Source organism: Lampris incognitus, chromosome 17, assembly GCF_029633865.1.
Source record: "Lampris incognitus isolate fLamInc1 chromosome 17, fLamInc1.hap2, whole genome shotgun sequence".
Taxonomy (NCBI): domain Eukaryota; kingdom Metazoa; phylum Chordata; class Actinopteri; order Lampriformes; family Lampridae; genus Lampris; species Lampris incognitus.
In genome coordinates this window covers 12,106,433-12,127,907 of record NC_079227.1, presented here as the reverse complement: position 1 = coordinate 12,127,907, position 21,475 = coordinate 12,106,433, and the positions used below count along the sequence as shown (strand labels likewise).

The 21,475-nt window shown below is 44.1% G+C and overlaps 1 protein-coding gene across 5 annotated transcripts in view; it reads right to left on the bottom strand.

Annotated features, from left to right (window-relative positions):
- Positions 1-1,009: 1,009 nt before the first annotated feature.
- The window catches only part of rnf40 (ring finger protein 40), a 30,941-nt gene continuing 10,475 nt past the window's right edge, over positions 1,010-21,475 (bottom strand). For 3 of the 5 annotated variants that reach the window (XM_056296953.1, XM_056296951.1, XM_056296952.1), the window contains exons 7-21: positions 21,284-21,430; positions 19,154-19,228; positions 17,600-17,719; positions 17,066-17,116; positions 16,486-16,665; positions 13,509-13,644; positions 12,363-12,484; positions 11,728-11,993; positions 8,678-8,795; positions 8,042-8,191; positions 6,021-6,233; positions 5,189-5,314; positions 3,502-3,642; positions 2,963-3,064; positions 1,010-1,494 (exon numbers count right to left, since the gene is read on the bottom strand). In XM_056296953.1, the coding sequence (XP_056152928.1) occupies positions 1,318-1,494; positions 2,963-3,064; positions 3,502-3,642; positions 5,189-5,314; positions 6,021-6,233; positions 8,042-8,191; positions 8,678-8,795; positions 11,728-11,993; positions 12,363-12,484; positions 13,509-13,644; positions 16,486-16,665; positions 17,066-17,116; positions 17,600-17,719; positions 19,154-19,228; positions 21,284-21,430 (2,124 nt within the window). In that variant the 3' untranslated portion in view covers positions 1,010-1,317. The remainder of the gene's footprint in view (positions 1,495-2,962; positions 3,065-3,501; positions 3,643-5,188; positions 5,315-6,020; positions 6,234-8,041; positions 8,192-8,677; positions 8,796-11,727; positions 11,994-12,362; positions 12,485-13,508; positions 13,645-16,485; positions 16,666-17,065; positions 17,117-17,599; positions 17,720-19,153; positions 19,229-21,283; positions 21,431-21,475) is intronic. The other 2 variants (XM_056296954.1, XM_056296955.1) reach the window with 1 other exon arrangement.

Below are 21,475 nucleotides of genomic sequence, written 5' to 3'. Positions count from 1 at the left end.
GGGGCAGGGGTGTAGCCCGCTGCACAAAAATGCAATAACAAACCCAACACACACACAGGCCGTACGTGCAAGACCTCCATCCACTACCACGCAACCACGGCGCGGAAACATGCAGCGTCCCTGCTCAGCAAGTACAACATGCCAACTGCTGCGACTTGTGAGATGACCGCCGTCTCCCCCGGCCCGCCGCTCTCACATCAAGTCCCGCTGCCTTCTTTAGTCTTGCCGCGCGCCACAGCCCTGTGTGCTCTGCACGCCTTTCATGCACGCTGCGTAAAGGCTGCCTTTCCCACGCGCACTAACGTCAACCAGACGCAAACCAAACTCCCAATAAACAGCTCACATCATCAGAAGGAGAGGATGGAGGAGCGGGGCTGGTTCAATTAAGGCAGAGCCATGTTTTTAAGCAGATGTTTTACTACTTGAATGTCACGGTTAACCTTTAGTGAGGCGGTCTAGGAGGGCTCCGTGCAGCGCGGGACGCCCATATGAGCTTGGCTTTCCACTGCAGTGATTTCATCAGTAATGAGGCACTATAAGCTGCAGATGTTGTGTCAAACTCTCCAGTAGGAACCATGGTAACGGGATGAGAACAAACACACACACACACACACACACACAACACATACACACATGCGGAGGACCTTGCCTTAGGTGATCCAAGCGCTCCTGCATGCGCTGACTTGGAGCCTAACAAGGCTGCCGGCTCCGGGGGCATTGTTAATACTTAAACTTATCCAGACAACGTCATCTAGGCAGTCTCCATATTATAACGTAAACATCTGTAGGTCTCACAGATTGCCTTACTCGAGTCTGAAATGGATGGATGCTAGGACTTTTTTTTTTCTTTCCAGAGCTGTTTCTACTTCACAGCCACAACGGTTCCAAGTTTACTCTTTACATTAAGACTGCCAATGGCTGTTTACAAAACGGGCTGAAGTCTGTATAAATTGATTGATTTTAACAATAGCAAGAAATGGAAGAAAAAGAAAAAAAAACAGCAGGCAAACAGCGTGGCGCGTGGACATGGTTACAACATCACTGTGTGCACAAACAACAGTGTTTATTAACTACATTGAAACAATCAGTCAAAACTCTCACTATAAGTTTGGTCACCAAGAGTTGATGACGCGCAGTAAAACAAGTCTTTCCAACATGAGAGATTAAAGCAGGAAACCGCATGCCTCCAGTATCTCCCAGAACGCTCGTCTTTTTGGACACATGCCCAGTTCTTTTTTTTCTTTTTTTCTTTTTGCCATTTCCCCATTTTCCTTTCTTCTGGTTCTATCCACTGTTTCCCCCAACTCTCTCAGCCGGTTAGGTAATGTAGATGCGATGAAAGTCGTTGGCTCCGAAGGCGCAGTTGCACTTGGGGCACTTCCTCTGGCGCGTGTCGTAGCGCGTCTTCAGACACTCATAACAGAAGACGTGGAAACACTTGGTGAGCACCGTCTCTTTGTCACGTGTGTTACAGCATGGACAACGCAGCTTGGCCTGGGGGGAGAGACATGGAAAACACATCACATGAGGGTTGAACCCGTGTCATGCCATGCCTCTGTGTTCACTGGTATCCAGTGAGCAAAGATGGAAAGACAGGTGAGGGACATACGACAAGAGGCCAGCGAGTGGTTAAAAAATTATGGCAACACACCTTGCTAAGAAAAGTGTTCAATAAATGTTTTAATTTTCACTCCTTAAAAAAAATCAGTCATTAAATAACTCAATGTTAATGCCTTTCCCAAGTCACATAGTTTACGAGCACAGTGGCAGCCCCAGATATCTTTACATGGTACACACGTGCTGTCTCCTGTTGCCAATGCTACCGTTAAATTAAATCTAACTAAAGACGCATAGAACGACACAGATATTAGTTATGTCACTATGCAGTGGTAGCGGTAGGTGAGAATCTAGTTGTCGGACATTGTTATGGGTTGTCATCATATTGCACAAATGACTGTAGGAATTATTTAATCTTTTTCTTCTTCTTTTGGCTTGTTCCCCGTTTCTCAGGGGTCGTCACAGCAGATTTTATAGTTTCCACCAGTACCCTGTGAGGGCACAGCACCAATGGCGGTCATTGTTAACCCGGGCCTCGACCGATCCGGCACGGAGCCTTGACCGATCTGGTATGGTCTTGTCAATGCGCATAATGACTTAGCAAAGCTCTACATCGGATGCCCTCCCTGACACAACCACTTACCCTACGGACGGGCAGGAATTATTTAATACCAACCACTAAAGGTCACGGTAAAAAGGTTACGGTCTCTCTGCTCAGGCAGGTATGTTGTTTACGGCACTCTAGCACAGTTACGTCTGTTTAACACCTGTGCTATGTAAATGACGCTGCCTCCATTTCAGGGCAGATAACTTCCTACACCGAGACAGACAGTGTAGGTGGCGGGTGCAATGACGGGCTTTAGGCAGTGAGCAAACATCATTTCAAGGGCAAGTTCATTTTCCAATTAAAAATTATTCAATGGTAAACAAAAAAAGAAAAGAAAAAAAGATTCACCTTATTTTCTGGAAGTTATGGTGCGTACACGGTGTACATGTGGGGGCAACAATGTTTAAGCAAGAGCAGAGGTCTTCTCCGAGCTCATTTACAGTTTTGTGGTCATAGGTGTGTGATAAGGTATATAAAAAATGTACTGAACACTGCTCAGCCAATCAAATGTGAAGACTGTAACTTTCCATTAAAAGACAGATGTAAACACTTAAACGTTTTCACTGCTGTACGTTAAAATGATGTTATTTTCTCATGCAACTATGCTAACTACTCTCGTGGCATTTCAAAATGCTAGTTTTACATTGTTCTATGATCTTGGCTATTCGGTTTAGTTTGATATGATATCCAAAAAATACAAAGGAGCATGAGATGGTGATCTAACAGACAACGTTCTCCTCAGGGACGCACCCGTCGGCATGGATTGAGAGATCCGTTCTTTTTCTCTCTCTCTCTCACCTTGTACTGGTTGATCTCCTCTTGTAGGATCTCGTCAGCATCCGTGTAAACTTCCACCTTCTTTTGCTTCTCCAGCTTCCTTCTCAGCCTAGACAGGTCCTCCTGGAGGTCGCCGCAAACAACATGATCGTCAGAGGGGAACCACTTCAGAAAGTGCTCAAGTGTGACTAAATATTGACCATAGCCCCCAAAATGAGGGTGTAACCCACCCCATTTCCTTTTACTGCCATTGCGTTGCACTAACCCCCCCCCCACTTCAACTGCAGTCGTTTATTTTCATGCAACCTTTCCTCTCTCTTTGGTTTGTCTCCATTGTGCAGCACTTTGTAAAATTCTGTTTTAAAGTGGCTATACACATGCAGTTAATATGGAATTATATCTGAAAATTCAATTATCTTTGCTATGAAGATACTTTGTAAATAAGATATCATATCCTTGTAACTTATTGTTGAGCATGTGACCAAGACATATTCCTAATACCTGCAAGCTTACTTGACCCTGAGCTAACATAACTTATATGAGTGCCATGTCTATGGTACCTGGGCCCGTTTCAGGTTGCCGCTCTCCCTCTCGCGGGCAGTGCGATTCTCGGCTACGGAGACCTGGATCTCCTTCAGTTTGGCCTGGGTGTGCTCCAGCTGCACCTTCAGGTCCTCTGCCAGCTGGGCAGCCTCCACCGCCTGGGGAAGGGGTTGAACAGGACACAATAAACAGCAGGCACTCAGCAGGTTCCGGCACTGTAACACAACTGCTTGGGAGTTTAATGGAGCCTTGCAAGCCGGAATAAAATGTCAAACTTGGATTCCGTTTCATGGTTCAGTTTACTAGAATTCCCCAACAACAGTTAAAAAAAAAACAGCAAGATGTGTTACGTAGATTCAGGTCAACCACACTTAAACAAGATGCTTCGCTGTACCTTTACAGTAAGTTCTTCATTGTGTGGGTGTTGAGATTTCTTTTTTCTTCTTCTTTTTTTTAAACAAATCACGTCTGTTATTTACCATTTAAAAAAAAGGAAGTTTAAAGGGTAATGTAATACAGTTTCAGCTCATCTCCACCCAGTACATACTTTTGAATAGTGTCTACCTGTGAGGTGGGGAGCGAGGTGAGAGAAGGTGGTGGGTGTCTAAAAACTGGGGATGTGGATATTAAGCTTCTGGACAAAGAGGTGAGAGAAGCTGGTGGGTGTGTCTTAAAAACAGGATGTGGAGATTCACCCCCTTTTTTTGCCCCCCCCCCTTTTTCTCCCCAATTGTATCCGGCCAATTACCCCACTCTTCCAAACCACCCGGGTCGCCGCTCCACCCCCTCTGCCGATCTGGGGAGGGCTGCAGACTACCACATGCCTCCTCCGATACATGTGGAGTCGCCAGCTGCTTCTTCTCAACCCCGAACAGGAGCCCCGACCAACCAGAGGAGGCGCTAGTGCAGCGACCGGGACATATACCCACATCCGGCTTCCCACCCGCAGACACAGCCAATTGTGTCTGTAGGGACACCCGACCAAGCCGGCAGTAACATGGGGACTCGAACAGAAGATCCCCATGTTGGTAGGCAATGGAAAAGAATGCTACACTACCTGGACATCCTCCTGAGATTCACCTTTGACTGACAGTATTCTTTCTTAAGTATCTGTCCACTGACATCAGGCCACCTCAAAAGCTCCAATACTACATCACTGATCAGCATAGGGCCGACTGTAGCAGGGGTGAACGTTTCAGCCAAAAGAGGACAAAAAAATAAAAGAAAACAAAAAGAAAGAAAGCAATTTGTTGAAGTTAAATTGACCAATGTTGAAATTTTGCCTAGTATTAAGAGATTTTATCAAGTAGAAGGCATGTAGACGTGCATAGCTCAAAAAAACATGATTTTGGTTTAATTTCCTTTTCAGTTCTGCTATGAGAAAATCAAATTATGAATCGTCACACTCAACTGTCACAATCCTCTCCTCATATCCAGAGGGAGCTCCAGAGGGAGCTATGGGTGGGTGGGTGGGTGAGTGTGCTGTGAGTTTGTTGCAAATTTCTCCCAACTTTCACCTCCTTAATACATCTTACTACTCTTTTTCTATGTATTTTGTAAAGTACATCATTAACTTCTTTCACAAACAATCTTTATAAATGATGAAAATAATGATAATACTAACAGTAACAACAACCATAATCATCATCATTATTAAGTTTGGTATTATTATTGTTGTTACTGATATGGGATCTGTGAGCTCACCTTCCTCTTGTTGAGTTCCAGTGCTTGTGTCCGAACTCCCAGTTCTTTCTCCAGGGCAGCCAGGGAGCTCTGGAGCACCCCCTCTTTCTCCTCCAGCTTTTGAACCACCAACAGCTGCGCATCCACCTGTGAGGGACAGTAACAGTTAGCCAATAAACAGCCTGGGGTACCCAGCTATTGGACCGTTCACAGTGAGAGATTCCCCCCAGTTAGCAGTGATTATAACAGAAACACTGGTGGGATTAACTAAATATTGGCATTGACTTTGTTGAGTTATTACAAAATAAAACTACTGCTCCAGTGCTGACATTTGATAAAAAGGTAAAAAAAATTTTTTTTGCCATTTTCCGCCTTTATTTTTTTGACAGTCGAGACAGGAAAGGCAGGGGAGAGAGAGGGGATGACATACAGCAAAGGGCCCAGGCCGGATTCCAACCCAGGCCGCTGCGGTAAGGACTCAGCCTTATGTGGTACACACTCTTACCAGGTGAGCCACCGGGACGCCCCAAAGGTTAAATCATTTAAAGTGCACGACAACACCCCAACCTCGCTGATTATTAATCAACCACAGCTGAAAAAGCTGGTGTCACAGCGTGGCCATGTGATGTTTCCTATTAACCTCAGGTTAAGTAGTCTCAGATGAGCAGCTGAGTTTCCCAACTTTGAAAGCCACTATTTGAAATGAAAGTGGAAGATCATCACTGCACAGCAAAGACAGCCAACAGCCCCAAGATACACTGAAACTGCCGCACAAGTTTAAAAATGGTGCCACAAAGACAAACCACCCTACTAAATACAGCCAAAGTTGTTGATGCCTTTAGCTTTGGCTCACCTGGGTCTTAAAGGTGAGGACTTGGTCAGCCAGCTCCTCCTTCTCCTCCCTGAGGAGCTTGTAGATCTGGTTGGATTTGATTCTCTCACTCATCAGCTTGAAGTTGGCGTCATCCTTCTCCCTGAGTTGCTGCAGCAGGCGGCTGTTCTGCTCTTGCATGTCTTCGAAGGCCTGGCCGGTCACATCCATCTCGCTCAGCAAGGCCTCCTCCTCCTGGAGGGAGGGGGGGAGGGGGACACACACACACACACACACACACACACACACACACACACACACACACACACACACACACACACACAGAGGCTATGTTTCACAAAGATTAGGGCAAGAAACCAGAGACAGTCTCATGGACAAGTCTCTGGTCTCATGGTCCATGTGTGTAAAAACCCTGTCCTGGGATCAAATCCCGTCAGAGGACGACCTCTCCCAAGTGTATCCCATACCCTACTATCTATGTCTCTCTCTCTCCATGAAAAGAAAATCAGGACATCCGGAATCTTCATCAGAAATGGGAGTTCTGTCCCCCAAGAACACCGAAAACCTGAAGACTTTTGAGATATTCACATTGACTTTTCAAACCATTTGTGTTCAAAGAGCTGATAAACTGATAAAAGATTCCAGGGAAATGGATCTTTATAGGCGACATAGAAGCTGTGTGATGACAATGTGCTCTAAATTAACTTCTGATTTTAAACTACTAAGTCCATTGAGAACTTGCTACCAAACTCCCAATAACTCATAATAAATAAAGTCCTAAACTGCACTCACATCATACTTTAGCTGTCAGTGGGGTCCAACACTGAGGACACAGATGAGTGAAGCCCCACAGGGATCACAGTTATCTGGTGTGGGTGCGTCCACGGTTTCTACCCCTCACACAGCACCATTACAATGACATGAGTCACCATCAAGATGGGGTTAAGATAATGATTGCCTCCTCACTCATGGTCCCTCTGCTGTGTATTAAATGGAGGCTTAATGAGATTCCACACCAACACATCATCTCATGCAAAACAGTTCAGGACAGTGATGACTGAGCCGAGTTCAGGTTCACTGCGTTTCTCATTTCTCTCTTTGCCTTTACCACGGAAAAGACTCTAATGTTCAAGAGGTTCATGAACCCTACATCTCAAATACTTTAAAGCGAGACATGTTGCCTTGTTTACATGTCATTTATTTGCTCTATGTGTACATAACCACAATTAAAACTCCTCTGCTTATATGTTACTCTATGGCCGAAAGCCAAAAATAAACTATAAATAACTATTTCTAATACTCTGCCATGCCACTACATCAGATCACGTCACATCGGATTAGATGATCCCCCCCCCCCTTTTCGCCTCAGTTGTACTTGGCCAATTACCCCACTCTTCTGAGACGTCCCGGTTGCTCCTCCACCCCCTCTGCCAATCCGGGGAGGGTTGCAGACTACCACATGCCTCCTCCGATACATGTGGAACCGCCAGCCGCTTCTTTTCACCTGACAGTAGGAGTTTCACCAGGGGGACGTAGTGCGTGGGAGGATCACGCTATTCCCCCCAGTTCCCCCTCCCCCCCGAACAAGCGCCCCGACTGACCAGAGGAGGCGCTAGTGCAGCGACCAAGACACATACCCACATCCGGCTTCCTACCCGCAGACATTGTCAATTCTGTCTGTAGGGATGCCCGACCAAGCCGGAGGTAACACGGGGATATGAACCGGCGAACCCCATGTTACTAGGCAACGGAATAAACCGCCACACCGCCCGGACACCCAGTTTACCTCCTTTGGGGAAACAAATGCTGCAGCAGATAAAGGACACCGTCAAGAGAAAAGAGGATTTGAAAAAGTATAGCAAAAGAGACATAAAATAAGTATCGACAAAGCACTAGAATCCTGATTAATAAAAGATGAAAACATATGAGTTGACAGCATATATGCAGGATGTATCTATTTATATGTGAGGAGGGAGACTCAAGGAATGGACAGCCTCTGACAAACAGAATGTCCTTTAGTCAGGACAGGAAGAAATCTGTACCTGTTTAGTTGCAGCAAGTTTCTTCTGTAGATGGTCGATGGTTTCCTCCGCTACCCGGATCTTCCTCAAGGCGTCTTCATCAGCCAGTTTCTTGCTCTCCTTCCTCTCCCTCTCCTCCAGCTCCCTCACCCTCACCCTCAGCTCATCCACCTGCCCAGATTCCAGGCAGACACACAACACATGAAACACATTTCTCTTCAGTTAAGCTTTCAAAATATTCTAATAGGATGGCTGGCTTGTAAACAGCTTATGAGTAAACTTCCTGTCCAATGGAAAACAGCCTTTAGACGAAAGGTGGCTGTGCTTTTGCCAATCACCACCCCAGGTGTTTAGAATAGAAGAAACAGTATCATGGCATGAATCACTTCCTAAACCTCATTTATTTAGTTGTCAGATTTGATATATTTCATTTATGATACATTTATATTTTTTCTACTGTTACATGTTTTAATTCTACAGTATATCATGATCGGTATGTTTGCTTTTGTTTGATCCATAGAGAACCTTCTCCACACTGCATACATAAATCAACAGCTGTTACTATTTTGTATTTCACTAATGGCAGTAGTAATAATAATAATACTGATAGCAATAATAATGTTAAGGAGAATTTGGGGACAGGCAGGAACAGCTAACCTCAGCCTTGGATTTGCGTTCAGCGGCCATGAGCTGGACTTTGTCCCTCTGTTCCTTGGGGGCAGATTTATACATGTCCAACAACAACTTCATCTCTTTCTGAGACTCTTGGGCTTTCCTGAGAGACAGAAAGAGAAGAGAGCGACACAGGGATGGGGGAAGACATAGAAAGAGAAATGAGAGGGAGCGACCGAAAGAGACAGAAAGAGAGAAAGGGAAAGAAAGGCAATATATATAGAGAGAGGGGGGATGTTAGGGATGGAAAGAGAAAAGAGACAGACCTGCCCCGGGCCCTCAAAGCTGTGGTATCTCTGCTGGGTTCAATGTGTGTCTCTCTCAGCGACGCCTTAGCGGACACAAAACCTGAACTCCCTCACAGATGAGGGCTGCCAAAAGTAATTAGATAATATCTAAATATCAAGAGCCTAATTGTGTAGAGATGGTGTCATTCAACCCAAACATGCAGCATTTCAGGATGACTTTGCCCTTAAGCATGACACTAAACCAGCCTTGGAGGTGCAGGGATCAGAAAACTCTGACATAACGGCTTACATTAACCATTTAAATGGTGGATGGTAACTCATAAGGAAAGTCAATGAGTATTTTTGTCCATTTGGTAAATGATGTAGTTTCAAACTATTCTGATTACACAGATAAAAGTGTTATATAAATAAAGTTATTATTATTATTAAATCAGCTCCTTCATTGATGCTGCCATTGCTTCAAAATACAGATACCCACAGACTTCTGCTTGATTCTTGAATGACCAGCCGCAAAAGCTTAACATGGTTAAACTCTGACCTCTGCTGACTGGCGCCAACTGAAATGGAACGGAGCATAAATCCTTTTAGGCAACAAGGTTCACTGCTGACTGCGTGCAGCCAGTGGCACAGCATGTGGAGAGAGAACTGATACAGACAAGGGGATGACATCATCATGCCTGCTATGGGTGGAGTCTTTCTAAAGCTCACGTTAAAAATGTTTGTGTCATGACATCACCGCCGGTCTGACGGAGACCAGCACGCCACACTGACTCGCAGGGGAAAAAAATTAAATAGAAGTCTTTTAAGTCTTCAAAATAGATGCAGTCTACTGTAGCATATCTGAGTAAAGCACAAAAAAAAGGATGTTTATTTTTTTTGGCTGACGTTTGATATTACAATGTCTAATATTTTGTGTGTGTGTTTTGTAGGGGTTGTACACAATAGTCGACTATCAAAACCACTAGTCAACACTGAATAGTTGTAGACTAATCATTCGTCTGTGGTTTTAGCTCTGTGCTGTAATTAAGCAGCGGTAATGCATCTACAGCAGATATGCAGCTGGGGGCGCTGTGGTTCCAACATTACGCCATGTTAAACAGAATTTAGGGTATTTAGAGAAGCAAAGTCTTGCGCTATCTCTGTGTTTCAGTTTAGCGAGTGACAGCAATTGTTGAAAACATGAACGGAACACGTAGTGTCCTCCTAAAAGCCTTTAAATTTTGCTTTGATCAATTCTGAACACACTCATCTGTATTTAATATCTACGCTAACCATTTACGTAAGGTACATTTTGCTCAGGAAGACTCATTCACCTCTCGTAACATTTCTTATAATGTTGGAATGGAAACAAACCGCAGCTGGCAGTGCAGCTATATTTTATACCGTTATCCTCAACCAGAAAATGACCCATATTCAACCATTTAACCCGTAACGTTATAATGTCAAATTCCTCATTAGACACTAGCTGCTCCGCTAATCTGTTTTTTTCCCCACATTGAAAGTAACCTCAGAAAATGTGAATGCTTCTTGTTGGCAACACTTTAATTTACATAATGTAGGACAAAAAGGGCCAGATGATACTGTACTGAAAATTCAATTTAAGATCATTTAAGGCTTTTAGGCTTTTCCACAGTTGCCATCACCACAACCACGGACGCACTTGGCTGAAACTTACCAGTTAAAACATAATTATCCAACTTTTTTTTACCATAAATTGTAGCTTCAAATTCATTTTGATGGTACACCGACTTCGCCATCCTAGGATGAAAAAAAAAATGCTCGCGAGAGCTCGTACCCGCTCAACCCAAGTGACATAGTGCAAGAACAGGGGTTTGTGGCGCGGGTTGGGAATGAAAGTGGCACCATTCTCCCTATTACAAGTCAGTGTGCCATCAAAATGGTTTTGAAGCTGTTCTTATATAGTAAAAATGTTGCGTAATGTTGCTTTAATTGTCACTAGTTAAATTAAACCGAAACACCTGCAAGAAAGCAGTCGCGTTATTACTGCAGTCAAATGCTCCTCCAGCTCAGACAAGCTGCTTGGGGTTTAGTCCAACCAGACTGCAGCTCATTTGTAAACAGCCTCTCAGAGCCAATCGAGGACTCTGCTATTTCACCTACCCCCCCAGGTTGGTCCCGCCTACATCAGTTAAATCTTTACTGACTGTATTTGAAACATTTTTGATGAGAATTGATCATTGTTATTGGGTGGGGAAAAAAATCTCTCGCAATTAATCGATTACTGGACTACTTTTGGGGAGTAGCAGACAACTACTAAAATAGAGCAATCGTGAATGCCCTAGTGTTTGTCTGTATATCCTCTGGGTTTATGTGCTACGTGGTGCCCCTGTTTACTTTTCTGGTTCAAATAAAGTCTTGAACTTGATAGCGCGGACCCTTTGTATAATACTTGCAAACAAATCAATGACCAGATCTACTGTTGGGAGTGACTCTCAAATTTAGGGTCTAAGGATAGGGGGTGTCGTACATTGTACAAAATGTAATTGCGATTGTACAGCCCTCTGGAACAACTCGTGATTCAAGGTGATACAAATAAAATCTGACTTGAAATAAAATCTGAGAGACGGTTCCCTGTACTTTACTCAAACAGAAAGTTCTGATTTGTTCAAGCAGAAACATTTCCCAAAGTAAATGTGAGCAGGGTAGGTGGGCTGTAGTTTTGTTGAATCAAATGTGTTTCATCTGGTTGAGGAGGCACAACTGTGTGGAATTAGCCTCTGTCTGTCTGAGCAGGCAGGTGAAGGGTTAAAGAGAGGAGGAATTTACTTGAGTTCTGCTCGGAGCATCTTCAGCGTGTCAGAGTCCTTCCTCTTCAGCTCCTCGCTGCGGAGCCGCTCTCTCTCCCGCTCCCTCTCCCTCTCCCGCTCAGCCTCCCTTTCTCTCTCCCGGGCACGCTGTCTCTCCAGCTCCTTCCTCCTCTCCTCCTCCTCCTCTTGCTGCTGTTCCTCTTCCTCCTCCTTCTTCACCTCCACGCTGTCGCTCGTGTTCTCCTCCAGGATCAGCACCCCTGACTCTCCGCTCTGGCACCGCAACTGGTGGAAAGACCAAGAAAAAAAGAAAAAACAAACAAGACATGTCAAAACAAACATTTAAAAGAAAACATTAAAAGCTTTTAAGAAAAAAAAGTCAACATAAAAAACAGAATGATAATAAATGATACAAGTTAAAATCTCACAATCTCAAGATGCTATTTACTGTCAGCAAGTTGTTTGGTCAGTATTTTGGTCTTGTAGTTTTGTCCTTAACCTGTTTCACAGTGTCTCCCCATTTCCAGACAAACTTGTATGAAATCTCTAAAAATAATTTTCACTGCAAATCGACATCTAATCTCCAGGTACCATCAAAAAACAGAAGTGACCTGTGTGTGAGGAAATCTCTCTCCGGCTTCAGTGTGCCCCTACCTTGTTGATTTCCATCTGCGTCTCACGGAGCTTCCTCTTGTAGCGCTGCACGTCTCCTTTCAACTGGAGGTTGTGGTTCTGCAGGCTGCTGATCAGATGTCTCATCTCCCTGTTGATGGGGCCTGAGGGAGCAGATAGAGAAGACAATGGGTAGAGTGACCAAAAGGAGAAGCAAGAGCATGTTGTGGTCTTTGTAGTTGCTTGTTAACCTGCTGTTTGTAAAACATGTCAAACTCAACTGTGCAGGTGACCGCAAGGAGAACAGCGATGGGAACGACACGATACACACACACTATCCAAGCTTACAGAGGGTGAGAAAACGGACAATTGAGATTTTATTTTCAATTTTTCATTGACAGAATGAACTCATGTTTGAACCAAGACTCTGGACAGGCATTTATCTCAAAAGGTTCTTTGAAGGAAGATGGTGATAATACTACAAGCGCTTTACAAAACAAGGTGGCAACGTGTTGAAAAATCAAGGATAGCGAAAGAAATTGAAATAAAACAAAAATGGGTGGAAAGGCCCATCCACAGGGACAGCTTTTATCTTACGACTGTTAATAATTAGCAGATATATTTTACAGGACTAAACAGTAATCATATCATAGTCAGAGTGCATATCAGGTTGAATGAATATTTGTTTAATTATGCAACAGGTCAGTGACCGATAAAAACACGAGTAAAAATGAGATTCAAATTACAAATCAGCTGGACAATGCCACTAATCAGCATCACAGTCATCTATGGATTGAAACAGTCTGAAGTCCTAATGGAAGAGTTCATTCTCCCATTCTGGGACCAGGTGAGAGAAAAGTCTGGACCTAAAGCTCAACCTTTAGAAGTAGACATGGACAATAACCCTCCAGAGGTTAAAAAAAAGGTGAGCAGAAGTGCATGTGTTAATATGAGTTTGGTGGTAGGTTTGTGCAGGTCACAGAAAGTTGAATCAGTTCATCTGGACACAACGCTGATTGAGAGAAGGTCCCATTACTTCCCATAAAGCAAGGTTTTGAACTTAAGTAATTTGAGAAACACAAGACCGTTACCTTGAAACCCAGAGGACGTAACGCAATACAAAGCAAGGCAATGAGGACGACACAAAACAAAAGCATAGAAAATGAATTTTTAAAAAGAGTATGTTACCTGCTTGTTCATTGGCTGCCAGGTTCTGTTCAAACTCAATGCGCAGCATCTCGTATTCTTTACGGACCTGAGCAAGGGTGTCCTCCAGCTGGATCACCTCTGTCCTCAGCTTCTTCTGAAGGGACAACTCATCACTCTGCAGAGAAACACAGACAGAGGGACATGACAGACAGACAGGAGGACATGACAGAGAGACAAATAGGAGAGCCATTTCATAGTTAGGATCAGTTTTTCAGTTCACACTTATTTTCATTGTCTCTACATTTAGTGGTCACCAACCCTGCTCCTGGAGAGCTACCGTCCTGCCGGGTTTTCACTCCAACCCTAATTTAACACATCTGATTCAATTAATCAAGGTCTTGTTAAGTAGGTAATCAGTAGAATCGGGTGTATTAAATTAGGGTTGGGGTGAAAATCGACAGGACGGTAGCTCTCCAGGAGCAGGGTTGGTGACCACTGAAAGATGATTTTTGTGTTTCTACATAAACGATTAAAGGCAATTTTGCTGTTTGAATGTAAACAATGGCAGATAGTGGTGAGAGATGATTAAGCATGGACATGTTTTTATCAAATCACCACAGTTTTTGTCAAAACCTCTTCACATTCATCACCTTACAATTTACCACTTAGTTTATCAAATCTGATGCATTTTTAAAACTCTTGCTTTCAACTCTCAGCCAATTCAAGCCCGCTATTTTATTATTAATGAATTTTTGCTACTTTCAACCCTCACAGTACAAAACTGGAGCAGTTAAGTTGATGAAACAAGCCCATAAGATACTGTCAAGTCAACTTTCACTAGCAATCATTTCTCAATGGACATATACAAGTCTGGAATTAAACCATGCATGTTAGTCGCCAGCCTCATTTTGCTGCTGAGCGGCGTTGGGATGGCGACAGCACAGCTGGAACTGGTAAGGCACACCCCTTTATGAGCCAAGTGTTATTGGTGTCATTTCTCTTCATAAAGGCGCCATCGTGAATTCAGCAGAGCAGCCACTGCATTAATTTCACTGCAGTGTAACACTCTTCACACATGCATGCACACACGTACGCACGCACGCACGCACGCACACACACACACACACACACACACACACCTGGAAAAAGTTAAACAAAAGAACAATTCTTTATGTCCCCATCAGACTACACGATTATTCTTTTTTGGGCCGCCCCGGTCGCTGCCCCACCCCCTCTCTGCCAATCCGGGGGTCGCCCCAACTGACCAGAGGAGGCGCTAGTGCAGCGACCAAGACAAATACCCACATCCGACTTCCCACCCGCAGACACGGCCAATTGTGTCTGTAGAGACGCCCGATCAAGCCAGAGGTAACACGAGGATTCAAACCACCGACCCCCGTGTTGGTAGGCAACGGAATAGACTGTTACACGACCTGGGCGCTTACACGATATTTTTTGTCTTTCACGATGGCGCCACGTCAGACTACTGCTATAAATTCGTGTCCTGCCTTGGCCTCCAGACTGGCCACACTACAAGTATGATCCTGACCCATCATCGTATGCTGTCATCATCACGTCATCTGCGGTCATCACGATCGTACGCGAGTTCATAGGCCATTGGGGAGGCGGGTCAAGAAGTGTCAATCATGGAAGAAGCGCTATGTGTGATGCTAGTGGTCTTGTGCTCGGAAAAGAAAAAGAAAACGCGATTGTGGACCCGTCCCTGGGTGTCACGGAGAGGACAATATGGGCTGTCTATCCTTCAAAGACAACTTGAGGTAACGAATGTGTCCATGTCAAGAAAATTAGCCAAATTAGCCTAGCTAGCTAACGTTAGCCATGCTAACATCGTGTGTAAACAGAAGGTCCCCAAAATGATTGGGTTTTGGGAATTGTATAATGTCACTCTGGTAAATGATGCCACAAAGATGTTTTAATATCAGGTGGTTTCATAATCACCTAAACTGAAATCAAGAAAACTGTCAATACAGCTGCAGTTCTTTGACAGAGCCTGCTCTCAAATGCCAGACAGCATTCTGTTATCCTATTGGTCAGCATCAGGGACACGTCTTTGAGCATCGGTCAAGGGTGTCAAACTAGACGTAAAATGCAAAAAAAATTCTGACATGCTAGACTCGCCGAGTCGGAGTCGTGGGGCGTCTGACGCTGGTCTCGGATTATGTCACACTACAAAAGCATCTCGTTCCTGATGTTGATATTTGGGCCCGACACTGCACGATGGTCGGTAGCGACGCAATCCGGTCAAAATCGGCCCGAATTCGTGTAGTGTGAGCTGGGCATTATCCTGCATAACTGCTCATTCAGTACAAAGATCCGGTTTTAATAATTGCACAAATTAACATATTGTGAAGTTAAATCTTAAAATATATAGAAAACTCATTCATTCACTTTCTATAGCTGCTATTGCAATTCAGGGTGGCAGGTGCTGTCTATCCCAGCATACACTGGGAGACAAATTGGATTGCTAGCTCACCACAGTACCAAGCACATACCATTCATACCTATAGACAATTTGGAGTCTATAATTCACTACATGCATGTCTTTGGGCTGTGGGAGAAAACCCACGTGAACATGGGGAGAACATGTAAAATCCACACAGAGGGACATGGAAACAAATACCCTGGGCTGTGAGGCGACCGTGCTAAACACTTTAACATTGTGATGCCTTATCATCAAGGAAAGAGTAACCCATACACTGCAACAGACATTTAGGCTAACCCTGGAAGACATGCAGCGGAGAAGAATCTGGATCTAAGAACCAACCAACCCTACATACACACACACGGAACTAACCCAACACACACGCAACTCAAATAGCAGCTATCCCATGCTAAACTTCTGGTGTCCACACACATGCAAAAAGACACCACTGAAAACATATCCTGCACTTAAACACTTTTACACACACACACACACACACAAACACACTGTGTCCAAAAACATCCCGCACTGAACAACTGGTGAAAACACACGCACTTGTCAAGTCGGGGTTACCTCCATGTGTTCGATCTGTCGCAGGTGAGCGTTCTTGGCAGTGAGGAGGAGGGCGCGCGCCTCATCTAGTTGGGTTTTCACCCCCAGTGACTCATTATAGAGCAGAGAGAACTGGGATTGAAGACACTTGTACTCCGGGGTCTCCTTCACAACCTCTTCTGGAATGTTTCGTAGGTCCATCTGAAGAGAGAAGGGGAAAGAAACACGGTGGGTAGGGCATAGAGATTGAAGGGGAAAGGGTGAGATCTGGAGAGGCTGTAGTGCCTGCTACTCTGTTCATATTTATAAGGTCAAAGGTCACAAAATGGAGTTAAATTTCCTTAAACTGTTTGCTACAGGAGTTTGGAGTCCTGAACTCTGTATCCTGTTCAGTTTAGGGGATGGGTACAGCTCTGGTTCTGAGACCAAGATTTGCTCCAAGTCCAGTTCAGCAGACTCAGATCCAGAAAGTACTGGCATTTGATTTGGTTTATTTGGATATTTAGATCATGATAAACAGACAGTTGTGCTGTAATTGTACTTATTTCTTTTTGGGTGGGCTAGGGAATAAGACCAGATGATGAATTTTCAATGTATTTACATTTTCTGGAGCTGTGGGGTGAGTTTTCCAGCTGTGCCGGGGCTTCGGCAGCTAAACAAAGACAGAGGAAACATTGCAGAGCTCAGGCCAATAACATAACTCTAGTCAGGGAAGACTGAGAATGCCCCAGGGGTATTAGTGTAATAACATCGATACTTGTAACATATGAGAGGAGAAGTAACAGTAATTAAAGGACAAAATGTTTGCAAAACTGAAAGAGTGTGATAAACAGATGCATGCGAATTTGTATAATGTGATCTGATAAACCCAAAGCCGTTAAGAATCTGGGGTTATTTGATATAAACATGGCTTATTTTAACCATTTACCACTAACCTTCCGTCCTTCATCATTCAATATTTAAAATACATGAGTGCAGTTCACCATTTATAAGGGAAGCCATGATTTTCACTTTTGTTACTTCTACCTTAAAAAGGGTGATATATGTAAGGGGGACAGAAATGAATATGAACTAATAAAGCGAGTGATAATGAATCACTTCTTCCCCCCAGCATTCCCGCAGAGAGCACCATTACCTTGAGCTTCTCGCTTTCTCTCACGGCCTCCTGGAGTTCGAGTTGCAGCTTCTCCAGGTCCGCCATCCGGCTGTTGGCCAGCTCCTGATTCTGTTCCAGCTCCGCATTCAGACTTTCAAACTGAGACCAGAGCAGAACATACGCACATACGGCAGATGGAAGATATGTGTAGGATAAACATTCTTAAAGTGTGACGTTAACATTCAAGCAGTGCTCATGACTCAAAGTAATAGGGTGTAAATAAAGTGCTCTTTGGTAAACAGTTGAGGGACCTACTCTTGTCTTAACACAGCTCTGAAACCAGAGCTGTGAAAACATACAGTACATGGTTAAAACTTGGTTTATTTTATACATGTAAAGCACTTTTTGGACAGGGCTTGATGTCAGGAGCATGTCTGATCTAAATCTGAGAACATCTGTAATTTCAATTATTTCACACGGGATATGAAGAGTCTGATCAGTCTCAAAATGGCGGAGGTAGGAGGGGCCGAGCAGCCTTGTTTCTTATGCCTCCTCTTCCAATATCTCGAACCTTGTCATTCCATTTTCTGGTCTCCTTTTAATTGGTGAAGGGCCTATTGCAGAATAAATGCAAACAGACTGTCTGTCTGTCTGTCTGTCTGTCTGTCTGTCTGTCTGTCTGTCTGTCTGTCTGTCTATCATCAATCAATCAACTCAGAAACATAAACTAAGGCAGAGCTGGTTTAACCTTAAAGGTACAATCCTGAAAATGTTCATTCAAACAAATGTCCTCATTGGTACTTTCGATTCCATTACAACAATAGCTAATCCAAGAATATCCAACTCATCAGCACTCTTGTAGTTGCTCATTTGAACGGTTAATGTCAGCTAGGCCTTTGCAGGAAAAGTGATAGAGCACAGAACATTTAAAAACTTCAGCATGTAAACCAAGCGCAGAGGAAGGAAGGTAATGGTGAGTTTGACGAAGTGAAGTTGTGGCTAGTGAGCGGACATGGCGGAACAAGCTGGTACAGGATTTTGCCAACGGTTTATACAACATGTCTTTATGCATGCTCAACAATCCAGGTAAGAAAATCAAATAAAGTTGAATCAGTTCATCTGGACACAACATCTACTGAGAGAGAAACATTTCCATCACTCATCTAAGTGACCTCTTCAGTCTCAACTGACCACAGACTGATCGTTTTCGGTCATTATGCCACTGCATTGTTTATAAGAGTGGAGATACCTGCAGTCAGTTGAGACTGAAGAAGTCATTTAGATTAGTAATGAAACGTTTTGCAATAAACGTTGTGCCCAGATGAACTGATTATACAACAGTTTTTGTTTTTTTTTGGTGGTAGTGAAGGCACTATTGTTACAACACTGGCTGATTTGATTCATTTTCAGTTGACATATGAGATTAACAAAAACAACGAATTCTCGGATAGTAGCTTCAAGTAATATGTACAGCACATAACCTCTGAAAACGAAGGGGCGCGAGGTCTTTCATGACTCAGGTGTGTGGTCAGATTTGGACAGGACTAAAACCTTGGACAGCCGACACCCCCTACCTAATCTGGGAATGCTCACCTTCTGAATATTGAGAGTGATCTGCCCACCAGGCAGTCCTCCTGAGCTGCCACAACTGTTGTACCCAGAATTCAGCTGGGGAGCACACAGAACAGAACCAGGAGTGAAAAACATGTACTAACAGAATGATCAAAGCAAACACTCAAAAAACTAGACAGGACTACCTCTCATCTACTGGTCATACTGGCTCCTACATATATGACTGGCTCCTTTTTTAGCTACTGCAAAACTATTTTACAATCTCTTATACACAGACTTTATAGACATTATCTAGTTTTATGTAAATATGGATACTAATTTATTAAATTTATAAATTACTTTATATTACTTAAAAATGTTTCTACATTTGTCTGAGTGTAGCAGTGAACACATCCTCAAGTCAAATTCCTAGTTTATGAAAATTTGCTTGGTTAAAAAAAAAACATTGGGATTTAACATATAATCTAACTCTTCAGATAATTCTGTTCTTTTGTTTTGGTTTGGATAGCTGATGTAAACAAATACACACCATCAATGTACTAGTAATGCATATGTGGGATACATAACACACACACAACGGACACCAGGGTTAACCCAATTCACTAAGGGCACTTCCAGCCTTATCAATTTTCAGTGATGTGTGACAGAGAAACAGTGGTGATAAACAGACACAGACTCACTAGACTATGTGACAATAGAGAAACACTAGACTAGACTTTGTGATATTGGGCTATACAAAAAGAATTGACTTGACTTGACTAGTCAGTGGTACCATTGTCACACTGAACCAGTATTACCACCTTTTGCCAGTAGAGGAGGAAGTTGGCATTCCTTATCGGGGATTATAAATCATCTCATTATGCTTCGAAAGCACTCTGCTGGTGTGAGACTGGAAGTGATCCCAGGTTACATTGTAATTTTACATCGGCAGACACATCCTGTGACTGGACGGTGACACCAACCCTTTCACCACCATCTGCGACTACAGATGAGCAGGTAAGGCACATTGCTGTATGTGTTTATTCACTTAGGTTTACCACCAAACATCAGTGCTGGAGCTTTAATATGTCAACACTAGTATTGACAGTGTAAAGTTAGAACCATTGGTGGGGCATCCAGGTAGCATAGCGGTCTATTCCGTTGCCTATCAACATGGAATAGATCATGAATCGAATCCCCATGTTACCTCCGGCTTGGTCGGGCATCCTTACAGACACAATTGGCCATGTCTGTGGGTGGGACATCGGATGTGGGTATGTGTCCTGGTGGCTGTACTAGTGCCTCCTCTGGTTGGTCAGGGTGCCTGTTTGGGAGGGAGGGGGAACTGGGGGGAATAGCGTGATCCTTCCATGCGCTACGTCCCCCTGGCCAAACTCCTCACTGTCAGGTGAAAAGAAGCGGGTGGCGACTCCACATGTTCGGAGGAAGCATGTGGTAGTCTGCAGCCCTCCCCAAGTCGGCAGAGGGGGTGGAGCAGCGACCAGGATGGCTCAGAAAAGTGGGGTAATTGGCCAGGTAACAATTGGGAAGAAAAAGGGGGGAAAAATCCATCCATCCATCCATTATCCAAACCACTTATCCCGCTCTCAGGGTCATGGGGATGCTGGAGCCTATCCCAGCAGTCATTGGGCAGCAGGCGGGGAGACACTCTGGACAGGCCACCAGACCATCACAGGGCCGACACACACACACATATTCACATCTAGGGACAATTTACGACGGCTGATTCACCTGACCTACATGTCTTTGGACTGTGGGAGGAAACCGGAACACCCAGAGGAAACCCACGCAGACATGGGAGAACATGCAAACTCCACACAGAGGACGACCCGGGACAACCCCCGAGGTTGGACTACCCCATGGTCGAACCCAGGACCTTCTTACTGTGAGGCGACCACGCTATTGTAGCAAATTCAGAAAAATCCAAATTTAAAAAAAAAAGTTAGAACCACTGGTGTTATTTTCTTTTGTGAGGGATTTTTCCCCCCAATTGTACTTGGTCAATTACCCTATTTTCCAAGTCATCCCGGTTGTTGCTATGATATTTTATACTCCCTTCAAAAGTACCCCACTGCAACAAGCCTAACACACACACGCACACGCACACGCACACGCACACGCACACACACACACACACACACACACACACACCTGTTCCAGGGCCTCGGCCAGGTGCTTATTGAGTTTTTGTTCCCTCTTGCGAAGCTTCTCGATGTCCCATTGCAGGTCTTCCACGGTCGTCTCCATTTCAGACACCTTGGTCTCAGAGCTGGTCACCTTGTCCACCAGCTCGTTGTACTGTGTGGGGGGACAGGACAAGACAGCAGCTGTTTAAATACACAC